Consider the following 23,612-nt stretch of genomic DNA (forward strand, 5'->3'; position numbering starts at 1 on the left):
TCCGTGCACTAATCTATGGAAAGAAGCCCTTAAACATTATTCGTTTTCCTGACTCTCTTAAAAAGAAAAACTGTAACACACATCTGTGACCTAGCAACAATATGGTTTGAAATACTTTCCAGATCACTGAACTGTGCAATACCTTTAAAAATGGGATGACAAAAGGTCGCAGTGGGAAGTTAGTAGCTTCTTGCAGTTTGGAATGAAATTCTTCAATTGTCAAAGTAGAATTCTGTTGAGAAAAAAAATTCTGTCTTGGTGACAAAATAATGAAAACACTTAGCAAGAGAAACAGTAACCAAAGTACTCTGAAATTGCTTAATAACTCATTCTTGATATTGATAAGAGGATAAAGAAAAGCATGCTGCATATTAAATTATTACCTTATTAAAATACTCAGAGGAAACCACCAGCATCTCAGACATTCAGCGCCTGTTGCTTAGAGTACAGTTTAAGCTCTCAGGTGCTGAGCATGGAAATGCTTTCACATTTCAAACATCAGTTAAAGCTGCTTTTCTCAACATTTTTTTTTGTTTTCTATTGGAGCCTCTTGTAATTTTGTTCCCAGTGCAGAAGCAGTAATTAACACGGACGCACAAAAAATCACACCTTTTAAAGGCACATTCTTCATTGTTTGAGGAGGAAAACTGCATTTTGCCTCCTGTGCTCGCAAAGAGGATTGTTTACTATGTTCTATGATATGTAGGAAAGTCATTACTTTGCAGCTGAGGGCATAATCATGAAGGCCACATGCTACACAGGGCTGACCACCGGACTAATGTGATATGTGGACATTCCTAAGGAAAAGATCCTAATATGCTCCTCAGAGCTCAGATGAAGGTAAAAATCAACTGTAATTAACAGTGGGCAAGCACTTGTGATCTGAAAATCAAGGGCGGGTAGATGCTCCCAAAGCTGTCTTTAGTTTCTTTACTAGTTCCCTTTCCACAGAGAACCATGTGACAAGCAAAACCACATTAAACAGGAATTTTGGATATGGAAGCAAATGGAGAGTAGGACTTACTGAAGTTACGCTGCCTACATTAAACTTCCTTTTGACACAGACTCAAGTGAATGGGCAGCCACTGCTGTCAAGTAGGGTTTTGTGAAGGTACAAGCGGAGGACACCTGAGCCCAGTACTAAACACTGCTGGCAGTCTTTGCTCCAAATGAAGCCAATGGCAACTGCAGCTGCTCAGAACAGATGTAAATTAGAGCTCCACAACAGCATTTTTCCTGGTACATCTAATTTTTGCTGAAGGAGATACATGGGAGAAAACAATGTCTGGCGGAGAGAGGACTTTACTGGGAATAAAAAGAATCCTGGGCCAGATTCACAACAGTTTGCCTGTAAAATAGCAGCTCAACTTGACAGATGTAGGTAAGAAAAAGCTGAAATTTTCATTCAGCCATATAATCATGTAAAGATAACCTTGTAAATAAGGGGACTTAAGTAGCAGCAACGCACCGTCAGATCACTCATTGTTGGGTTAAATGAATACCAAGAAAAGGTTTTCCATTGCTTAACTGCAGTCCAAACATATATTCAGCTCATCCTTTTAACCAGTATTCTGCCACTATATATGTAGGGCACTCTCCTTTTCCCAGCCAACTAAACTAGGCAAACCAAACCATATTCTACTACATTATATAATTCAAGGTATGTCTACATTAGGGCTGCTGCAAGTACAGAACAAAATCCTTTTCACACCATTACAGCATAGTACTGCACTGGCAAAAAGAGTCAGGTCTGTATCTGGTTGGGAATAGCTGCCACTCATGGGAAGCTAGTCAAGTTACTGATGTTAGCTCCAGCAGCAAGAGCCAGCACTTCATTCTTGCATTTTTGGTATCCTTGAATTATGATATATGCAGTGTATGTGACCCACTCCTTCATATAATAACCATGTCAAGCATAAAAGAGGGAACAGGAGAGAAAAATATCACAGTTATTATTATATCATTGGTTTTTTTGCTTACCACAAGTCCTAGCACAAGGGTACGCACTCTCTCCCCAATCTCTGGTGAAATGTCATTGCCAAACTGCTGTAAGGTTGTAAGAAATCTCTTCAGTTTGCTGAGTTGCCTAGCTCCACAAGCTGGCGGTAACTGCTGGTTAGCCAGAGAAGAGGAAGAGGAAGAAGATGGCCCATTGCTAAAGCCATTAGGAGGAGATGGAGCTCCATTTAACGCTGTTGGTGAATGGCTAGTGCCATTGGTTACTGAAAGAAAAAGAGAGAAGGGAGGATAAAACAGAGAGAGGGAGGAAGAGAGAGAGATGGGGGGGAGAAGACAGAAGGGAAAATCCATCAGCTTATGTTTTCCGCGCTTGACCTTAAAATTAATTAAGTTGCACAATCAAAGATAATTAGCCTTTTGACAGAGCAACACTCTGCAGTTCATATTTATTTCCCAGTAGCTGGTACTGAACGGTGTACGGATTGGAAGTAAAGGCAGCTGCCTCTCACACAGCTCCCCTCAAAATGCTCCTGGACCTGAAAAGCATCATTTGAATACCAGCCTTTTGTCAGAGGATTTTCGAAAGAGAGAGAGAGGGAAACAGAGAAAGAAAGAGCATGAGTGCCATGTATGATTGAAGACGAAAAAAATTGCTCTTTGGGGTAGAAAAAAATGTGCAGACATATTTCACGAAGCCTCAGTTTATCTCTGAATATTTTTACTTGTGTTTTGTACACACAACTGACAGCTGTGTTTATAAAACAGGACTTTCACGTTTTAACCTTACACCACCCAATGAGAAGGTTACTTTTTCCGATACAGATTTCCTAGCTGCTAACATACGGAGCACACAAAGTTGTTTGTGCAGGTACAAATGGTGCCATGCTCACTGTGGCCTGAAGCCTTGCAGGTAGGGCATGAAGCTAAGACTTCAGAGGACTTCTCAGAGACCACGAGCAAATCACTCAGCTTTCATGTGCCAATATCATATCTCTAAAAAGGATAAGACAGAATTTCCCTCCTGTTGCAAGGCTGCTGTGAGAATAACTATCTAAAGTACTAAGTGTTCAAAATTTATGGCAACGAGATTCATGCAGACATACTGAAGACAACAACAGACAGTTTTTGGCAGCAATTTCAGTTTGATTCTTATCCACACTCCAGAAGAGAGCAGAGAATCAAACTGAGGACATCCTTTTCCACCCAGGTTACTTGGAACAGCAACAGTCAAACACACTCTGTTGAGGTTGTTTGAGTCTGACTCACCAAAATGACAGCGAATGGCAAGAAAAAGGACGGCTCCCTAGAAATACGAATGTACCAGTGCACTGGCAGGTTTGAGCACGCAGCATGCAACTGCACCCAGCAGCACCCATGCTCAGGTGGCCATTGCCCTGGACAAATGTGCTGATTTCTTTTGGGGAAGTCACTCAGAACCCATTCCAAAAAAACATCAAAAATCAGGAACTTGTCTACAATAAAAAATGCATAGGAGTATTAGCCTAAATTACTTCAAATTTAAAAACATAACCATGGCGAGCTAGCAACTTAAAGAACTTTACACATTCCTCAATGGCCGGCCTTCTCTGAAGCCAAACATCCCTTTCTCTTTGTCACTTTCTCCATCAGTCATCTTTACTTTCAGACAGCAAGTCCTTTTCGAGGGTGGACACCTATTACTACATTTAAATCACTACAATACTTTTGAAGGAGCCTTTGTCCTAGTGACTGAAGTGCCCTTCTGGAGGTACTAAAGAAAAAGCTATCTGAATGGTTATATAGTTTCTCCTTGTTTTATCCTAGTTTGTGGTTGCCTATTCTAGCTGCGTGGGCTGGGGAGAACAATAAGTGGAAAAAGCAGAAACAGAAAGAAGCTGGCTGCAGCAAGTTCAGCTCCACGTGCAGCTCCAAGCCACACTCTCCGAGTGCTGCAGTACAGTGAGATATCCGAGTAAACAAATACATTGTGATTGCAAGGACCTTGCACAGCCAGAAGTCATCATACCATGAACTTAGTAAATGAGGATTGGGAAGAGTAAGAACATGTCCTGCTCTAGCTTGACACCACCCAACAACTCCATCACTAGTAAGAGGCTGCTCTAGGCAGAGATTCCTGGGGCTAAGATCAAGAAAGAACAGAAGAGCAGAGTTCATTACCTATGATAGAATAGATATGAGGAGGAGAAAGGCAGGTAACATTTCTCCCACAATAAAAGAAATACAGAAACACTCCCCAAATGCAGCTTCTCTAATTTTGTTTTTTTTTTTAAATAGTCCACCCCATACTAATGATTTTATCTCTTTCTTTATAATGTCTGAATTTGCCAAATGGCAAAGATCTATGTCATTTCTAAAACAAAACCATGTCAATAATAAAACAGAATTTAGCATTTAAAATGTATGTCAAGAGGTTTTAATCATCTAAAGCAAAGAAAACAAGCATACTCTTGACCAGAAAGTAAGTATGATCTCCCTGGCCTACAGGCATTCCCACTGTACTAATAATAAATGTAACGGACACTCCAACAGAAGTGACTTGTTTACTGTACAAGCTGGAACCACTAAGGCCAAACTCCAAAATCTGACAGAGTAAGAGGTAATAAAAATTAGACTTTTTTAGACTTTTAGTGTTCATATAAATAGTCCCAAAAATCTAGCCATGGTTTACACACCTTCCAAAATGCTGAACCCAATCAAATAAACAAATATCTAGAAATCTTGTGAGTACACTGAGGATTCTAAGACTGATTAAAGAACACTGTCCTATTCCTTTTATGATTGCCAAAGATTACTCTGAACTGTGCAAAGTGCATGACACTGGAAAGCTTAATCTGTAAGTGCCCCATCCTGCAAAAACCTAGAAACAATTTAACTTTACACCAGAGCAGCTCCTAGGATGATTCAGGTGCTGGAGTTAAGCAAAACAGACAAATCTTTGCAGGATCAGGGTCACTGGGTTAAATCTGAGTTTGTACAAATAGCTGGCACAAACCCTCCTCACTGTTTAAGTTCGATGTAAATTGTCAGAACAGTGTTCCCTGGGATAAGTAGTACAAAGGCCTCCAGCTGGCCTTCTGCATAGAGGTGAATTTTAAATAAGGCATTTAACAGACAGAAAGGGACTGAACAGACAAAGGCGAGACAAATAGAAGATGCTGCCTTCATTCTGTTTAGGCATATGTATTCTACTGTTCTAAAAATGTTTTATTTAAAATGTGAAATGTAAACACATTCTCATGTTTATACTATTACCAGGCAGTATAAGAGAGACCAAAAAATTTGCAGCTAAATCTTGGTACGAGAAATGTGGATCATTTCATGGCTGTGAAAGTAATAGTCCAGACAACATGCCAGATTCAAATCTCAGTTACACTGATACAAATGCAGAGCAATTCCATCAAGACTAGCAGAGTTTCTTGTGTGTTTACATCAATAAACTGGGACAGAGATGCAGCCCCAAGTGATTTAGAGAAGTAAAGTGGTCACAGATTGGAGCTCTCTAGATAAAACAATAAAAGGCCTTCATTTTTAGTTTTACATCAACATTAACTAGACATTATATAGCACTTAAAGCAGAATTCTTCATTCAGTCATAAGTGGGATGAAGATAAGTATTTTCCTTAAGAATTACCCCCACTTAAAAAACATAATCAAACAAAAGACCCTAAGTTTCTATACAAAAGGGAATGGAATCCTTTAAACAACAGAACGGCATAAAAGAGGAGAAGGTGGTTTTCTGTACTTCTCACAGAAGGACTGATCTGAGCATTAAGTACATGGGAAACTAGCGCTCGCTGTTCTTTGACACTGCTGCCAAATTGTCAATGAAATAAAAACACAACTCTGAGCCAAAGGTCTTAATACCTTAAAGTTGCATTATGTTGTGATCTTAGTTTCGCTTAATTACTTTATTATAGTACAACCAAATGCTGCTCCCACCACGTCATGCAGGTTTCCCTTCACAGATTTTGGTTTCTTACATACAGAATAGAATGAATATGGAAGAAAAGGAAGAAAGTAAGTCTAATTACACGTTGTGGGCGTGAATGAACTGGTTCTTGGAGCTCCTTGGGTAGTGGGAGGAGGTGGCATGGTTGGAGGCGTCAGCCTGGATTGTGTCTTCACATCCACAGGTGAGTCTGGCATTGTGGAATGCTTCTCAGTGCGATCTGCAACACACACCACAGGAATACACCAGTTTATTTCCCCAAGCACACCCCTTCTGACAAAAACTAAAAAGCTAATGCAAGGAGTGAGCCATTTCAGCATCTGCCGTGAAAGATTACACCTGATTATCTACTCCTGGGTGCTCTTCCCAAATTACATCATCTAAACCTTACTTAAGAAAGTGTAACACAGATGGTAAGACTTCATTTGTAGCACTGCTGCATTATCTTTTGTTTTTATTTCTAGCATGTGCAGATGCTACCTCCCAAGCACTCCTGGAGCTGCAGTAGTGCCACCTCCCTTCAAGGCTCTCATGTTAGCCAGAAGGAAAAAACAGACGAAGAGACAGGAATGTAATAAATCCCCTTATGACAGCTCTTCCAGAACTAAAACCTGAAGCTCTTTAGTACATGTGAGATATTGGGTGAGATATTGGTTGAAGCCAGCTCTCTTCACGTCTCTTTGTAACACCTGCTGCCCTCTCCATCGCTTCTCTTTGTAATCATGGAGAGATACTTACATTAAATAACATGAACCTTCTGGATCACTTTACCACCCTGCCCCTGGATATTCTTACATTCACCAGAAAAATAAACATAACATGCCAAAATGGTAAGTCAATCGTCACATGTACACACCACTGTTTTTAAAAAAGCATCTAAGTTTGCACCTTCACACATTAAGAACAACTTTAACGTTCAAAACCTGCAAGATAAGTAGAAATATACCTCCACAAGAAAACAAAACAAACGAAAGGCAAAACCGGGCAGAAAACCTAACAGTTCTCTTGCAGCTGAAGACCTAAAGATGCAAGATATTTGATATAGAAGCTAAAGTATCTTCTTTTTCCAACATCTTTTTGGACACCTCTATGTTAAAATTTTTAAAAACCCACCCAAACCCTTATGTTTCATTTATCAAGAATGGGCAAATCATGACAACATTTACCAAGTGAAAGCTTCCTTGCTCATGCCAGGAGTTTAGTGAGCCATCTTGAGTAAAGATGAGTAAAATCAAGTTTAGCTTTTAATGGGCATAAGTTAAATTCTTCCATCCCTTCTTTGGGGGGCCAGAGTTATCTATTTTATAGACTGTCCTACACAAGTCTTCCTGAGCAACATTTTGCAACTATTTTGCAAAGCAAGGAAGCGTGGCTGCTAATGGGTGGGCATGTAAGTCTGTGGTTTTAATTTAAGACGATAGCAAAGTCCATCACATTCTATAAATTCTGTCACTCCACTTTGCAATGTGCTTTCCTTGTTCTTACTAACAACATAGAGACTTCATCCAAAAGATCAGATCTAAAATTTGCCCTGAGAGGCACTAAGAGAAATTAAATGCAATGCGCACATTTAACAAAGGAAGTATATGTTTAAAAGAGCCTCAAAACCACTTAATTATCATAAAGTTAAAAAAAAAAAAACTAACTAAAACCAAAACAAAACAAAAAAAAACCACAAAAAAAAACCACTAAAACACAAACACGACACAAAAATTAATGATGCATAATAGATACCAATCTTTAGCTGCCTGAAACTGAGGGAAACTGAGGAAGTATATCCCAGAAATGCAGTGTGTCAGGTACGGCAGTGATAGAAGCCATCTTCACCCTTTGTAGAAGTGCCTACAGATGATGTTTCAGTTCTCACGGAAAGGGAGTCATTTTATATAGACTTTAGAGACAAGTTTGGGGAAGATGAGCAGTGGAACAACCCCAGAACAAGATGAGAGGAATACAGATACAGTATTATAGGATCTGTAGTGTTGATCTCAAGTTAGTAAACCTCGGCTGTGTAGGTAACAGTATCCAAAATGATTAGCTTAAATATTAAGGCTGTTACACAGACAGGTAAGGTTTGATTTGCAAATCAAGCAACAGTAAATTATCACATGCTGGAAAACAAAAGCAAGTTTTTAAACATATTCTATACAAATTTCCTTTCCATATTGCTATACTAAAACAGTTAAATCTATATCTTCAATAAGCCATTCATTTAATATAAAGAACTATGAAAACTCATCTTGAAATGTTAATTGCTTCCTTAATAGCCGAATTCATCTTGCACTCACCTCAACCAACCTCAGCAACAAGGGAATAAATAGCTTTCAGCTCATGTTGCAACAGAGGGAAAGAGGCACAGCAGTGAGCCCAAGCCCTCCTAAATAAAGGCAAATATTTCTGCCATGCCAAGAAAGGAGAGAGAAAGGGAGGCTTGCCAGAGCTGGTGGGGAGATAACAGTGGGAACTGCTGGTCCATCTGGTTTTCATTCTGCTAACACTCACATTGAACTGTTAAGGAAGGCAGTCCAGGTACACAGATTTGAAGCATGTGGGAGCGCAGACACAGGCACAGAGGAGATGGAGGTGGGTGGAAGAAAGAGTGAGAGAAATCGAACTCCTCTAGCAGTCTGCTGCTTGCAGCGAGCAGGCACAGCCTGTATCCTCCAATTCAGCTGTGGATAACTAAAAGCGATCCTGAGTCTGTAACCAACCACACAGCTCCCGCTCCCCTCCCTCGCTGCATTTCAAAGTTCAGGTTTGATCAGAAATGTGCTCAGATTGGAGGGAGGAGGCATTCCCCAAAAGCTGGCAATGTTTTGTTACTTAAATTGAACTCGGTAGTGGGAAATAGTGTGTTGGTTTTGCACTCCAATTTCAGATTGCCATTCTACCGCGATCCAACTGGTTTTTACTCCCTCGAACGGTGTCTGCCACCTGGTCTGCAGCTCGCTGAAATTATCCACAGACTCCTGTACTTCTCATATCAATCTAATGACACTAGGCTTGATTTTCCTAATTGCCTTTCTTTGGACCTCTCAGGGGTAAAAAAACCCCTCTGCAGGCCACTTACCTTTGCTTAACCTCTCCTTCCCCCTTGCAAAGCCCTAAACCCCACTCTGCTACTGCGTGGTGGCAGGCAGACAGATTTATCTCTGGTTGCTCATGAGCTCCCTAGCCCTGCCTTTTGTAAGGAGATACAAGGCTCCTTTCAAGCACACCTCAAAACGCTTCTAACTAGGGCACAAGATTATCTTGTCAGAGCAGAGACTCTCCTGGGGGGGCGTGAGGGGGAAGAGCTCTTGAAGAAGTCCAATGCAAAACGCAAAACTCTTCCACGTGCTTGGAAGACACCAGCACACCGCCCAGGAGAACAGCCTTTATATCCCACTTTTCCACCCTCTTTTTAATAGCAAAACTCCTGCAGGAGCCATTCTGCTCTTACTGCTACTATTTACCTGTTGCTTGCCTCTACAGCTGGTTCCCCAACCTCCGAGGGAGCTATGGGGCTGGGACCACCTGCCTACAGCGGCTCTGCACTGCACCCACCGCTGTCCCACCACCCACAGCCCCAGAGAACCTCCACAGCTCTGGTTTTTAAGAGGTAGATCTCTCATGGGATGGAGTGGTTATGGAGCACAGAGCAGAGCCACCACTGATAAAAGCGTTACCAGTTCTTGTGATCTGACCTCCCAAAGCTTGTAGTGTCTGATGCTTAGCCTAGAACTCCAGCTTCTACAAATCATTCTTCATTTTTCTAATTAAAAAAAACCCACCAAACAAACCCAACAACCAACACTTTTTACTCTAATTGTTGAAAAGCCGCCTGATGATATGAAAGCTAAAGGCAAAATGGTATTTAAACCGTACTCACGAGCCAAGTTTCCCCTAAACCATGTTATTCCGTGAGGGCTTTTATGTATAAACATTTTTCATACAAACTCTTAGTCGATACTCTGCTATCCGTACATTCAGAGGTGATGAAGGTTTGGGAGGGGAAGAAAGAATCCCTCAAGAGGAAAAACTGGTTTTTACATGTCAAAACCTCCCTGTCTAAGATTTCATTTATGTTTGCTCCAGTTTTATAATACAGGAGCATATTCATTGAACTTTGCCTGAAATGTGGAAGAACTTTAAGGAAAGCTGTGTCTTAAAATTGCTTAATTTCTTGAATTCAAAAACATTTTTATGTTTTCATATCAAACCAAACTCCACATTTTCAAAGCTAGTTCTGATTATTATTTTTTTTTTCCTGTTGGACTCTGACATTTCAAACAATAATCCTGAATTAGCAGGGACACACCAGAATGTTTCATACAGGTAGTATCCCACAGCATCACCCATTTCAGAGCACAGACTACGCATACAGAGAGAGTAACTTCTTTCAGGTGCAAAGATTTCTTCCACCGAACCCCTCTAAACAGGGACAGACTTCCAGTCCTTAGCCCAGTTCGGATCAAATGGGGCTGAAACCAGGGGTCCTCCAAACCGGAGGGAAAAGGAGACATCTGCAATTCATTCTGCAGCGTTTGCTGCAATCAATTCAGGATGGAGATAAGATGGTGAAATAGTGGTCTAGTCCTAATCCATACACACAACCCTCTGGTGCAGTGAGAGACTTAGAATAAATTCAGAAAATATGTTTCAAGTATGCAGAGATCTACTGCATTTGCTTTGGATTATAATTTTTTTATTTAAAAAAAAAAAAAACAAACCCAAACATTTCGAAATATACATTCCTGAATCTCTTTTACAGCATAGAGTGAAGAACTATGATTTTACCACAGAAGTATTTTGCTCCATTTTAAATTAAAGAATGTTGTAAAACCAACTTTAAATTATGATATTTCTTCTGTGGATTTCCTGGTTCATGAAACTATACTGTTCTTGTCATTCATTCAGTTTTTATGGTAGGAGTTATTTTTATCACTATATTTAGCTGTTAGGTGAACACTGATATTTACCGTAAGCACAGACAGCTTCCGAAGACAAACAGGGAAGAGAAAGTAAAATGTGCAGGAGCAGGGGCAAAAAGAGATGTGCATGTATTCAAACTGATTTACTTTACTTCCTGTACCCTAAAAGATTTGGTCCATTTTTAAAACAAGGCGGTCTTTCATATATGGCAACATTTCAGCTCATGTGGCACCCTTCCAAGTCTAACGCATCAAGGAAAGCTGATGTATGGAACAAAATATGGAATATATAAATACTTTACTGATACCATTTCAATAGCCAATTCAATGTCAAGCATTTCTAGGAGTGGTGTGTTTTCAATTTCCTTTTTTAAATGAAAAAAAGTATGGTATAATACGCTGTGGCATTTATTTTACTTTTAGTTAGTGCAAACAGTTCCAGATGTATATTCAGGCATGAAAGATTCTTAAAAGACGTTCTATATTGATTGTACAGTACTTACTACTTCTGTGCCAGCATGTTTAAAATAAAAATAAAAACTGCCAAATTAAAAGAGCCCATTGTCTTGTTTCCTTTAAACTCACAGAAAGAACAAACCCTGCATATGACACACGGGATTAGAATGTGCCTCCACCACCCAGATAATACTAATTGAGACCTAAATCTGTGGGATTTAATACTGATGATGGTTACCTAGATGGTACTGGACTAATTTTGATTATTTTGAGAGGGACAGCATGGAATTTGCCAGCAGGTAACTCCAGGTTGTGAGTCACAGTAGTGACAAAGTAGGAGACAGAAAGCCCCAAGTCCACCTAAGCGGATAAATTACATAGCTCTTTCACCCATAATGCTATCACGCTGCAGTCAGTAAAGAAGCTTCCCTCCCTGGGATCTGGCCAAGCCACGCAGCACTGTTACGAGGCAGTGTTTGTGGAGACCCACAACTCCTGACCCTCAGACCTGCTACTACGCAGAGCAGGACAACATTCCAAGGTATCATCTTCCCTGGCTGAAAAGGACTTATTCAAGAATGCACGGTATAAGCCCAATATATATGGTGAAGCCTACCCATCCCATACACTGCACACCTGGGGAAATCTGGAAGTCCTAAGATGCAGCCATAAAACACAACATTTGGATGACATCGCTGCAGACCCTCTCCCAGCCAACCATGCCTGGGACTTGTTTGTGACCGGTCCAGTCTTCATTCCATTCATCTCTTGGCCCTTTTGACTTTTTCTTAATGAATAAACAAGGACCTAAACACAATAGATGTTTTTGTGCTATGAACAGCTGATCCGGCATAATACAGACATAACTTTCTGTCAGCACCAGATGCAGTCATGTTATTGGCCTAGAAAGAAAACACCACCCGGTTTCCAGCTCCCCAGTGGAGAACTTTTACTCCCTAGGTGATTTGCAGAAGGGCAGTATCAGAAAGCAGCTCAGGCAGCTGGACTCCATCTTTTTGTCACAAAACATTACCCCTGCAAGCTTTATCCACCAGGAATGAGAATGCATGTGGGGCAAGAGATGAACACGCACAGCAAAGTTTTCAGGACGATGTAACGTTTCGCTGCCCCTTTAGCACGCCAGGTATGAAGCTCACATACTGAAGACGACCCTTTTGCAAGAGCAGTGTCACAACTTCACTACATTTACTTGGTTCTCCTCTGCTCAGAGAGTTGAACATTTCGTACCACCAGCTATTCTGCAGAATAAATGAAAGCACACTCAGTTTACCCGTTTCTTCTCATTCAATGTGCAGGAGCTAGAATTTCTGCATCCTGGGAGTTCGCTGAAGTTATCTCAGCCCAAGTTATCAGAGCTTTCTTCAGGTGTGCTAAAAAATAGCCTTGAGAATAATGCAATCTCCATTCTGTCTCCCAAAAGCTGAAAGGGATTTTTGTGCTACTGATGCCCAGTTTTGGTAGGAAGAGTTTGTGGATGATGTAAAGTAGATGAATGATGGGCAATGCTTTGGATCATGTTCTTCATGACCTTGACTGGTCCTACCGTCATGACAACAAACCAAAACCACAGAAGCGCTCTCTTTCGTTTCAGTTCTCTAGGGTGAGAGGTTCTGACTGGCAAAAAAGCCTGCCCCACACTCATGGCTTAGCAGCTGAAGGCCAGATAGTTACACATATTATAAAATAAGCAATGCATGAGTTCAATCTCAGAGTTGAGACAAAAATGTTATGGCTTGGCTTTGCTTGGACATATTATTTTCTCCTGAAAGAAATAAATTTCTCTTACCATGTAATTTCATTTTTAAAGGGAAAAAGAAGTAGAAAAATAATCTTCTTCCTCTCATTTAACAATCTGACATGTTTTGGCAGTTTCAAAATTATCATAAATTCACTTTCAGTATTTAATAATTGAAAACTTACTCCTGTCAGAATTGCAACTTTTTTTAAATGCCTCTTTTCTCCTTCCCCCTTCCTGGCTTTGCAAATTTTACCATGTAAAATCGCTTGAACATATAAAGGAATGCAGGGAAGAAGAATACATTCTAAATCTAGATCTACTACCACCATAATGGTTTATGAAATACTTTAGCAAGAAGAGACAAGCAAAATAAGGGCCAAATTCTGGCAGCTGCCCTAAGTTTCCATAAGCCCCCAGAAAATAAAGTCTACAAATTCCCTTGTCATGGCTGAATACATACCACTTGGCCTGCAATGAAGCCGAAGACAATGCGGATTTATTCTAAATATCCCACCAAGCATCATGAAAATGCCTCTATGCATGCATAACTAACGCAGTTAATAAGCAAGTAGTCCCACAATCATTACTGAAATACTACTTTCCTGTTTGCATTGTTTCCTGGATCTTTTCTACTTCGTTTTGTTGACAAGCTACCAAACCAAGAACTGTGTGTTTTAGGTGGTTGTCTTTCACATCACAGGAACTATTACTGCTATTCCAAAACCAGCTCACTGAATGTTGAGGCCTGAGTGAAGTGAAGAAGAGGTGCCCACCGCCTCCAGCATGAAGAACTGAAGAACAGTCAGAGCAACTGCTGGCCAAACCTAGACCCTGGCCTCCCCCACAAGCTACAGAGGTGACAACCCCTCCATTAGCAATCGCTCCCTTCACTTTCTCCTATATTTAGAGGAAACCACCTGGGTGTTTTTGGATGCAGCTTCCGAAACGCTCCCCGACCAGTAATTCGTTTCCTTTCTGTACCACCTTCTCTGGAAGACCTACCCTTGTCAGAATCACATGTTATTTGACAAACTACAAATGAAGTTAGACTGATATCTAAGAAACTCAAATGGCATCAGCATCAAATGGGTACTATTTGTATGCTCTTATATACACATCTGCACATAGTACATGGTATTATTTGTATGCTTTTACATACACAACCACACATAGCACACATCCTTCCCACCAGAAATAAGAACATTTTCTCTCCCAACACCATTAAAATTTCCAAACTTGCTCTCCAGAAACATATTTATGTTTTTAATCCAAATTTTGTATGGTCCTAAATTAACAGTAAGTAGTTTCTTACACCCAGCTAAAAGTCTGAAGCAAAATACATATGAACTCCTTTATTTTTAATGCGCTTACACAAAGTGTAAAGCATAGCTGTACCCATTTTAGAAAAGTCCTAAGAGAGTACTGATACCAGTATTCCATTATATTTAACTAGAACTGAAGTCCCCAATACAGACTAGATAAAATAACCTAAAATAGCTTATTTAGACTCAGGGCAACTTTAGATATTAAATTACTCTGCCAGCAAAAAAGTTATTAGGGCTGTACTTTTAAAAGGCATCGCTTATATTTATAAAACATGCCAGAAGTCCTTTAGGCTCAAAAAATATCAAACATGGGTGAAGGAGGTGATATTTTCCACGGTTATACATCTGAAAAGACGACATAGGGCCTAGCGACAAGGTAATGGATATACACCTAGCTTTGCTTGTTTTTAAACAGTGGAATTCGTCACAGACAAGCCAAGATCCTCTAAGGTGTGGAGTGGCGTTGGCCAGTCTGGGACAGACTGCTCCTCACCTCATGGATCAAGCTCCCAAATCCCCGCTCTGTCAGATTGCGCCATTTTACCCATCCAAGAACCCAATTCCCCCCAATGATATTTCAAGCGATAAAAACTCTGCTCTGTTAGGCCAGATGCACAGGCCTGGGGAGCAAGACCCTACCCATCAGACAGAAAGCATGGGCAGCCAAACTCCCTCTCCAGCAAGTACCAGTCCAGTCTGAGGAGAGCTGCTCATTTCTGCCATTTAACACAGACAGTTAAAATAGCACGCTACACTCCCCATATAATCAGTGAAAAGAAGGGCTAGAGCCTCTAATTTATTAATTCCTAAGGCTGCTGAGTCAGTGGGCATAAATATTCCCGTGTAGATCTAGGTCCTTTGCCTCGTGAGAACCAGAGGCATTCAGGCTGCTCCAGCAGCGTGGCCGATGTACACGAGATTCGGTGATCCTCAGTTGCCAGGTGTACTAACTCCTTGGTTTGTACTCCGCCAGCGAAGACAGGTGTTAATCCCCCAATGAAAAATGTCTAAGGAAACATATTTCCCTCAGAAACCCTCGCTCAGGTGCTGCCACAACAAGCGACAGAAAAGTGAAACTATAGGCTTTTCCCCTATCTCAGTATTATGCACTGGCAATCTCCAAGTAGTGCAATTTATTACCCTAATCAGCACTTCGGCGTTTGTGGAAATACACACTTTGGAAGACTATCATTTCACATCATCAGATGATGCCATTAAAGACATCTTGTGTTTACATGACTGACTGTCTAGAAAGAGTGTGAGAAAATACTCATTATTAGTTACAAGTCAGCTCCTCCTCCATGCTGCATGTCACACCAACTGTCTTTTATTTTGGGCACTGGATCACACCTGAAAGCAGCAGTGGGGAGGTGGGAGGGGAAAAGAGAGTCTCAGAAACTTCACACGAAATTAAGAACCTCCATCTCAAATACTTTATTAGATGAGGTCATAGTACTTATTGACAAATAAGCTCACAAGCAAAACAAATGTTAACATTAGCAAAAACAAAAGCATATTTCAAATCGTCTGGCCTAATATCTCACATGCATACTCTAAAAGTTAATACGAAACTATATAAGCACGTAAAGCAAGAGGGAAAGGAAGAAACTTGTGTATGTCATGTAAAACCAGACCAACAAATGTAAAACCAGACTAAATCCCCTTCTGAAGCCAGAGAATTCACACAAATTCACATTGGCACAGAAATCAGGTGATCTCAGCCAGGAAGAAAGGTGCTGGGTTAGCCTTGCAAACCCCAACCCCAGAAAAACTGAGCAATATGTGCTTAACTATAGATACTGAAAACAGCTGTAGGTAAACTAATGAGACCGTTCACAGGCCATACAACTACATGCAACGTTTCTAGACCTTAAAGCATCACAGCAGTCTTAGTCTTGCACAATAGAACTTAAAACTTCCTTTTTTAAGTATCTTCCCTTTGTTTTGAATTTTAAATATCGGACCTCAACAACAAAAAAAGTCATACAGCTGAAGCCTGAATTGGAAAAAAAATCAGCAATTATTACAGAATCCACAGAAAATACAAGCAAAATATTAAAAACAATTTCAGGTATCATAGCATTGCCATGCTTGACAGTTGTACAAAAGTGCTTCATTTCATGCCCAGTAGATTCAAATTAGATGTACTCTTTTTTTCCTCAACAAATACATACAAAAAGGTTTTTATATCTATAGAAACTCATTTTCATCAAGCCAGCTAAACCCACTACTCCGACACAGCAATTTAATATCGACCTTTGTGGATCAGTGCAGCTTCCACAATCTCCATTTACTTCTACATACATGCACATACGTGTGCACATGCGTGTATGCGCACATGCACTTATACACATATTTAATCAAGTTTTACTTACTTGATTTTGTATACCAAAAAAACGTACTGCATGGAGGTTTTTTGGTTTTGGTTTTTTTACATTCTGCTTTAGAAAATTGTAAGAAATAGTCTTCAATTACACTGAAGGGAGTGTTAAATGGAGGGGAAACTGCAGGGCGAGAAGTCAGACACCAAAGAGGACCCACTCAATGCTACGAGTGCAAGAGAAATATTGACAAAGTAAAGAAGTCTGATGCATTTGAACTCTGAATGTTTGATGTAGATGCACTTAACCCTTAGTGATACGGTAAGTTTTCTTGTACATGAAAAGAATCTTACAAAAAGCAGATTTAACTCTCTCCGTGCTATGGAAACACCCTACATTTGGCTTTGAGTCTACCTGGATATATGCATTTTGCTTCACTGAGAACTGGATTAACCAGAAGAGGAGCCATTTTTTGTGAGAAAGGGAAGAATATTCAACAGGAGGAAAGAAACTCCACATCGGGGCAGAGGGTGGTCGAGAGGGCAGCGGGGCCAGCCGCTTCCCATGGGCTGACCAGGGCCCCAGGGTGCACCTTCAGCGATGGCTGGGCACACGCACTGGAGTGTCCGATCAAAGGCTACAGGGCGAGAAACACCGGCCGGCTGGGAGCATGCCGAGGGCTCGGAGAACAGTCGCTGGAAATTCTTCCCGGTGACTGCTGACCACGAGAGGGAGCCGATATTGTGCAGCAGTCCAGGGAAAAACTCCCTTTCCCTGCAGAAAAGTCACAAGAAATGACAAGGTACTCGGAAAGTCAAAGGGAGATGCTTTAAGGAAAGTCCCTTCCAGTATCAAAAGTTAACCTCAGCCGTCCAATGTAGGAAGGAAAGCTTATGATACTGTGTATGCGTACATTGTATATACTATTCTGTTTCCACATCACCAAACATAACAACAAGTATTTCACTCTAGATTTTGACTATAAACTTTTCTTCCTCGAAAGAATAACTAGGCAGTACTGCCTGCAACAGAAGACCATTTCCAGTGCCTCCTACTGTCACCTATCTATCCCAGCCAAACAAGTCAGATGTTTCCCGTGCCCCTGCCCCCCCCAAACTTACACCTCCCCCCACAACCTCGTCCTGGTGTGGAGATGGCTTTCTACATGAAATACTCCAAAAGCGGAATTGCAGCAGGCAGCACATCAGACAGCGGCATGCCTACAATCGCACACTATATGCAGTCACAGGAGCCCAGATCGTGCTCACACAACTACAGCCATGTGATGATACATGAATTTGAAAATACCCCACCAAATTTAATAACATGTCTGTTTTGCACCAAAACACAGAGAACCAAACAAAAATTGGTATTTTCTTCACATCTATAAACAGTCAGAGAGCTCAAATGGCAAGCAGGGCAGAAATAAAGGAAAAAAAATACTAGGATGGCTCACACAGATCTTTATAAACATCCTTCTGGCACCACATACGTTTAAGAAAGCTAAATCCCAACAGCAGAGACAGTTCAAAAGCATAGAGAGATAGTGACTGCACTGGGACATCCTGTGAGGATGTGTTTCGTTATGGTCTTCACTTGGAATAGAAGATGTAAAACACATCAGTAGTTGTCTGGTAGGCTTTAAACTGCTCAGATATGAAGAAATAAAGAACTGCTGAACTGCAACTACCCAAGGCAAATTCTGAAATTATGAAAGGAAAATTTAAAAAAAGGGAAAACAGGAATACCTGGATGAAATACTAAATAGTTAACAAGAATAATTGTCCCCAAATGAGTTCCTATCCATTATCTTTTTCCGTAATTATTGCAACAGAGCAAGCAGCTTCAGTAACTGTGCATACAAATGACCTATTAGAAACTTAACAGGTCATTTCCAAAGGTGATTATGAGCCCTGACTTACAGAGCTACTGGGTTTTGCACGTAATTCTGTTCAATGCCAACAATCTGCACAAAATTAAGATAAAATGTGTTTCCACAAGACTAAGTGGAAATAAACTTCCAGAAACTAAGATCATCGCTTCAGAAGGTATGAGGTGGTGAACACTGATGAGTCAAATGCAGTCATTTTCGTAACTGAAACGCTCAAAAATCTGCTTTTGCCTCTGCTCTGGTGTCAGGAGAATGGAAAGAAAGAGGCAGTAATTATATGTTAGAGCTCTTACAATGCCACATGCTATAATTAAATGATGATGAGTGTAACAGCAGAAAGTCTAAGGTTAGATAGAAGGGATAAAAGGCATAGTAGGTTATCAGAATGGACATTTGCTATAGATCACTATGAACAGCAGAAACGTGTGGGTAGTTAAAGATACCTCAACCAACTCTTTAAAGGAGTTCTTGCAAGAAGAGGATGCTCTTCATCACAACGGTCCTTATTGGCCCTGTTTCTTAACAGGTGGCTGTTTGCGCTTTCATTGTAAGTGAACATGCAACAGGTTTTGTATTAGAAAATATCAGAAAATTATTCAGAACCAACATTTAAGGAGAGCAATAAAGAACAGGAGCATAGACGTGCAGCTTCCTCAGTTGCTGAGGTTGTTAAGAAACAGTAGGAGACACAGAAACAGATCCTGGCACTCCCACTGTGAATGGCTTGGGCACGTTGTAAAGAAGTTAAATGAGCAAAACCAGAACAGGTTCACTTAAAATGTGCTGGGGAAAAAAGGTAAAAGCAAGCATACCAAGCTACACTAACCAGAGGAAACAAAAGAAATACCAGGTTTCATTCATATCAAATAGATAAATGAGAAAACAAAACTATAGGAATCTTTAATCTTAATTGAAATTGAACAAAGATTCTGATAACTAACAAATAGCTTGGATATTGGCATAGCTTGGGTTCAAATCTGTCTCAATGGCTGAGAAAGAAATGGGTGAGGGGGGACACCAAACTTGGACAAAACCCCCCTGATCCTGGAAACGTGTGTGTGATTTTTTACAGGAAGGAATGAAACAGAAAATGGTATTCTGATACTGATTGTTCTTCCCTCACTTTCCCTTCTAGCACAAAGAGAGAGAAAAGAAGAGGTAAAACAAACACTCCAAGGTACTATTACACCATTCAGTCAGGCCTGGGATCTCAGGAGCCTTTCAACATACCTTCCTTTCTTCCAGTGACCCCAAACCCTGACAAGAATGGGGACAAGAAACTGCATGACCTTGTTGGTTCTGCAAGGAGCCAGCAGCCCTCTCATTTGTTACTCAGTCATGTCTTCTTCTGTTTCTTTTTCTTATTGTTTAAAATAATCTACCTTTCTCTTTTTTTTACCTTCTCAAATGCAGACTTTAAACACATGCTCTGCCTCATGTTATGTCAGACTGGAACACCTCCTGGAAACACTGAACTTCACTTGTGATTATTTATCTCAAAGCTTTGTTTTCTTTTAAACTGCGTTTATTTCTTTGCACTGTATCTGTGCATAGCTAAACTCCCAAGTCTTCAACCTGCCATCTCAAAGAAGCTGATGCAAAAGAGTCCAAGTAGAGTTTACTGTCGGTCTGTAATGAGAGTAAAATTATAAATCTCTGTATTGAAAGCCAGCTGCTTCATTCTTAACTCTGATCCCCCCTCTTTTCTTTTGCATTCTAGCTAGCATACAGCTGTAATAAATATGGCTCTTCTCACAAGCCGTGCAGATGTTAACAGTTCTGTAGGACATCAAGAAACATTTCAAGAATCTTGTAAGTGCTGACTAAACTTGCTTGAATTACCCACACTACCTCCTCCACATTCCTATTGAGTAACATTAGCCTTACTGAATAGATTAAGAAAAAAAGAAAATTAGCATTTAAGCCAAGACATTAATACCTAGGTCTAAACACACTATCAATAAACAAGGAATGTTCTTAAGCCATCAGACAACAGATACTCGGATAGTGAACCAAAAGATGTCAATTTATTCTTTGTCAAGATGACTAATGCATTTTTCATTTCTTATCTATGCAACAGTGGCTAAATGTCTGAAAATATATATTTATAAGAGGCACGGCTGGATGTATTTGAAAGAATGGATCAGAACTATAGCAAGATCTTTTCTTTTCTAGTAATCAAGTGGATTAATACTAAATTAGAGTGAAGGAGTTCAAAGTGCTACCTAGTACATTTTTATTGAAGTTATATTAGCATGACAGTCATATGCATTAAAGATTAAGCTAAAGCCTCAAACCACGCTCGGTTCTGGGCAGGAGTAAGAGTCCAGCTGTGCAGGTAGAGGACTAGATACCAAATGCATTCATTAAGTGGGTCTGTACTAGAGATACTGTTTTAATATTCTCCCCTCTTCAAGCAGTGTGCTGGTTTTGGCTGGGGTAGCATTAATTTTCTTCATAGTAGCTAGTATGGGGCTACGGTTTGGATTTGTGCTGAAAGCAGTGTTGATAACACAGGGATGTTTTCGTTACTGCTGAGCAGTGCTTGCACAGAGCCGAGGCCTTTTCTGCTCCTCACCCCACCCCACCAGCGAGGAGGCTGGGGGGGGCACAAGGAGTTGGGGGGGGACACAGCCGGGACAGCTGACCCCAACGGACCACATATGATGTCATGCTCAGCAATAAAACTAGGGGAAAGGTTGGCCGGGGGTGGGGGGAGACGGGACCTGCTGCTCGGGGACTGGCTGGGCACGGGTCAGTTGGTGGTGAGCAATTCTTTTCATTTGCATCACTTGTCTTTCTTGCATTTTATTTTTCTTTGTTATTTTCCTTTACATTAGTTTTTTTTATTGTTGTTGTTATTGTTATTACTAGTACTACTACTATTACTATTTTATTTCAATTATTAAACTATTCTTATCTGAACGCATGAGTTTTCTCACTTTAGCCTTCCAATTCTCTTCCCCCCATCCCGCTGTGAGGTGGGGGGGAGCGAGCGAGTGGCTCTCCCAGTGCTCAGCTGCCGGCTGGGGTTAAATCACGACAAGCAGCAAGCTTAGCCTCCTTTATTGGGGTAGGAGTTTCAAAACACATGAAGCGGTTTAGAAGCACAGTCACCAACAAAGGCAAATGTGACTAGTACTCATGTATTACTCCACACACTTGAAAACCCACATCAAATACCCTACCCTGTGTGTAAACTCCACACTTTCAAAACCTACTGGAAGGAGGGCTGCAGAGCAATTCACAGCACTGAGCCATGAAAAGATCACAATCTTTGACAAGTTCAGAAACAAAATGTGCAGTCGAGGGTTTCTACGGCGCAGTTTTGAGATTGACACTTGACGGGAGACAATCTCAGCAGAGTTTCAAAGAGGACAGGGTAGTGAGAAATAAAATGAACGTATCAGTACATTTCCTGCAAGGGATCGATAAAAAGACCTCGCTCCTACAAGGACTTGCATACCTGCTCAACTTCAGATACTTATCCTGTTATGGTAGCACACTTGACGTTAAAATCGAGTCTTTGAAGACGCAGGGCCCAAATAATTTACCATGAAATGCGGAGTTCAAGGATTTGTTTGTTCTTTAGCAATGCAGGAAATATGAAAATAAAGCAGAATTGCAACGTGCTATTTTTTAAACGCTTCACGACACTGCTTTTAGAGTAATGTCATCAAAATGTCATAAAAAGTACATTTAAGCATTTTGAGATAAGCAAAAAGCAACAGACTACAACCTTAAAAAGAAGTTAATGTAATATTAACAGAAGCTATGTAATTAGCTAGTCCAAAACCTCAACCCGTCTTCCCCAAACCAAATAAACTAGAAGGAGAGAGCAGGAAGAAAAGAACTAAAAAAAAGGGAGAAATATAGAAAGAGAGGGGAAAGAAAACCCACACAAGCCAGAGTCCCTCACTGCTGTTATTCCTCCACGAGCGGAAACGCTCTGTTCAGTCGAGGCTTAGGAGGCATAAACATCATTGAAATTCAAAGGCAGCTCTGAGAAAGAGGACGCCTCAATTGGTATGCAAGTGGTGTTTTCTCGCCCTGAATACATTATGAACTTGCAGCATGCTAATATGCCATGCTATCATAAGCACCAGATGGAACAGTAGGCAGTATATGTCCCATCAAACCTCAGGAAGATGTATTAATGTTCCTGCTCTTTTTTTCCTTCCCTTCCCCTCCCCCTCCCCTAGTACAACCCTTCAGCTGTGTCCCTAGACTGGCACATTTCTTAGCATCAGTCACCTGCTCCTGAAGCACAGTTCTCCAGGGTTGCCTCATCTTCACCAGGTGGTGCCAAGCATCTTTTCAATCTTTTTTATCGCAGAAGGTAAAGGCCACAAGACGTGTCAGGCTGTGCTTACTGAAGGGTACCGAGTACAAAAGATAACATCATGAGATAAATGATAGATGAAGAAAGACTTCGGGTCTAAAGCTAGCACAATTGTTTTAAAATATGTATAAGTAGCGTGGCACAAATTTCACCCTCAGTGCTATTGGCGAATGAAGAATTGGGGGGGGCAGTGGCGAAGGGCGAGATTTTCTGTGTAACCAAATAAAACAGAGGAAACCGGATTAAAGATCTTTGAACTGAACTCCTTTTTTCACCACGCTGGAAACCTTTTCAGAGAAAATGTACACAATTCAACAGCCATTTACAGGGTAGGGTTTAATTTTAAATCAGAGTATGAAAATGGCACACAGGCAAATCAGTTTACAGGATTTTGGTGTGTGGTTTTTTGTTTGTTTTTTTTTTTAATTAGAGATATGATATTCTTTGACTTTTGTCACTAACTAATTGCTTGGGCCCGTATGTATACTTCTAAAGAAGCGTAGTATTTCAATGCTGCTTTGCATCATTAATGAATTCAGTCCCAAGCAGGTTCTATATGACTAAAGAGAAATGTAATCTAGTGTTCTGTATGAAAGCATGTGCGTACACATACAAAACTAAAGCATAGATTTTCTGGTGTCATCTGAATCTTTCCTATCTGTTCACAGAAATATGCTTCCTACTGAAACACATAGTT

At 40.6% G+C, this 23,612-nt stretch overlaps 1 protein-coding gene across 8 annotated transcripts in view; it reads right to left on the minus strand.

The window, feature by feature from the left end:
* RUNX1T1 (RUNX1 partner transcriptional co-repressor 1) overlaps window positions 1-23,612 on the minus strand; it is a 114,883-nt gene that overhangs the window by 44,035 nt on the left and 47,236 nt on the right. For all 8 annotated transcript variants that reach the window (XM_049821220.1, XM_049821203.1, XM_049821229.1 and 5 more), the window contains 3 exons: window positions 5,991-6,128; window positions 1,981-2,222; window positions 143-232 (listed from right to left, as the gene is read on the minus strand). In XM_049821220.1, the coding sequence (XP_049677177.1) occupies window positions 143-232; window positions 1,981-2,222; window positions 5,991-6,128 (470 nt within the window). The remainder of the gene's footprint in view (window positions 1-142; window positions 233-1,980; window positions 2,223-5,990; window positions 6,129-23,612) is intronic.

Source organism: Accipiter gentilis, chromosome 2, assembly GCF_929443795.1.
Source record: "Accipiter gentilis chromosome 2, bAccGen1.1, whole genome shotgun sequence".
Classification (NCBI taxonomy): Eukaryota; Metazoa; Chordata; class Aves; order Accipitriformes; family Accipitridae; genus Astur; species Astur gentilis.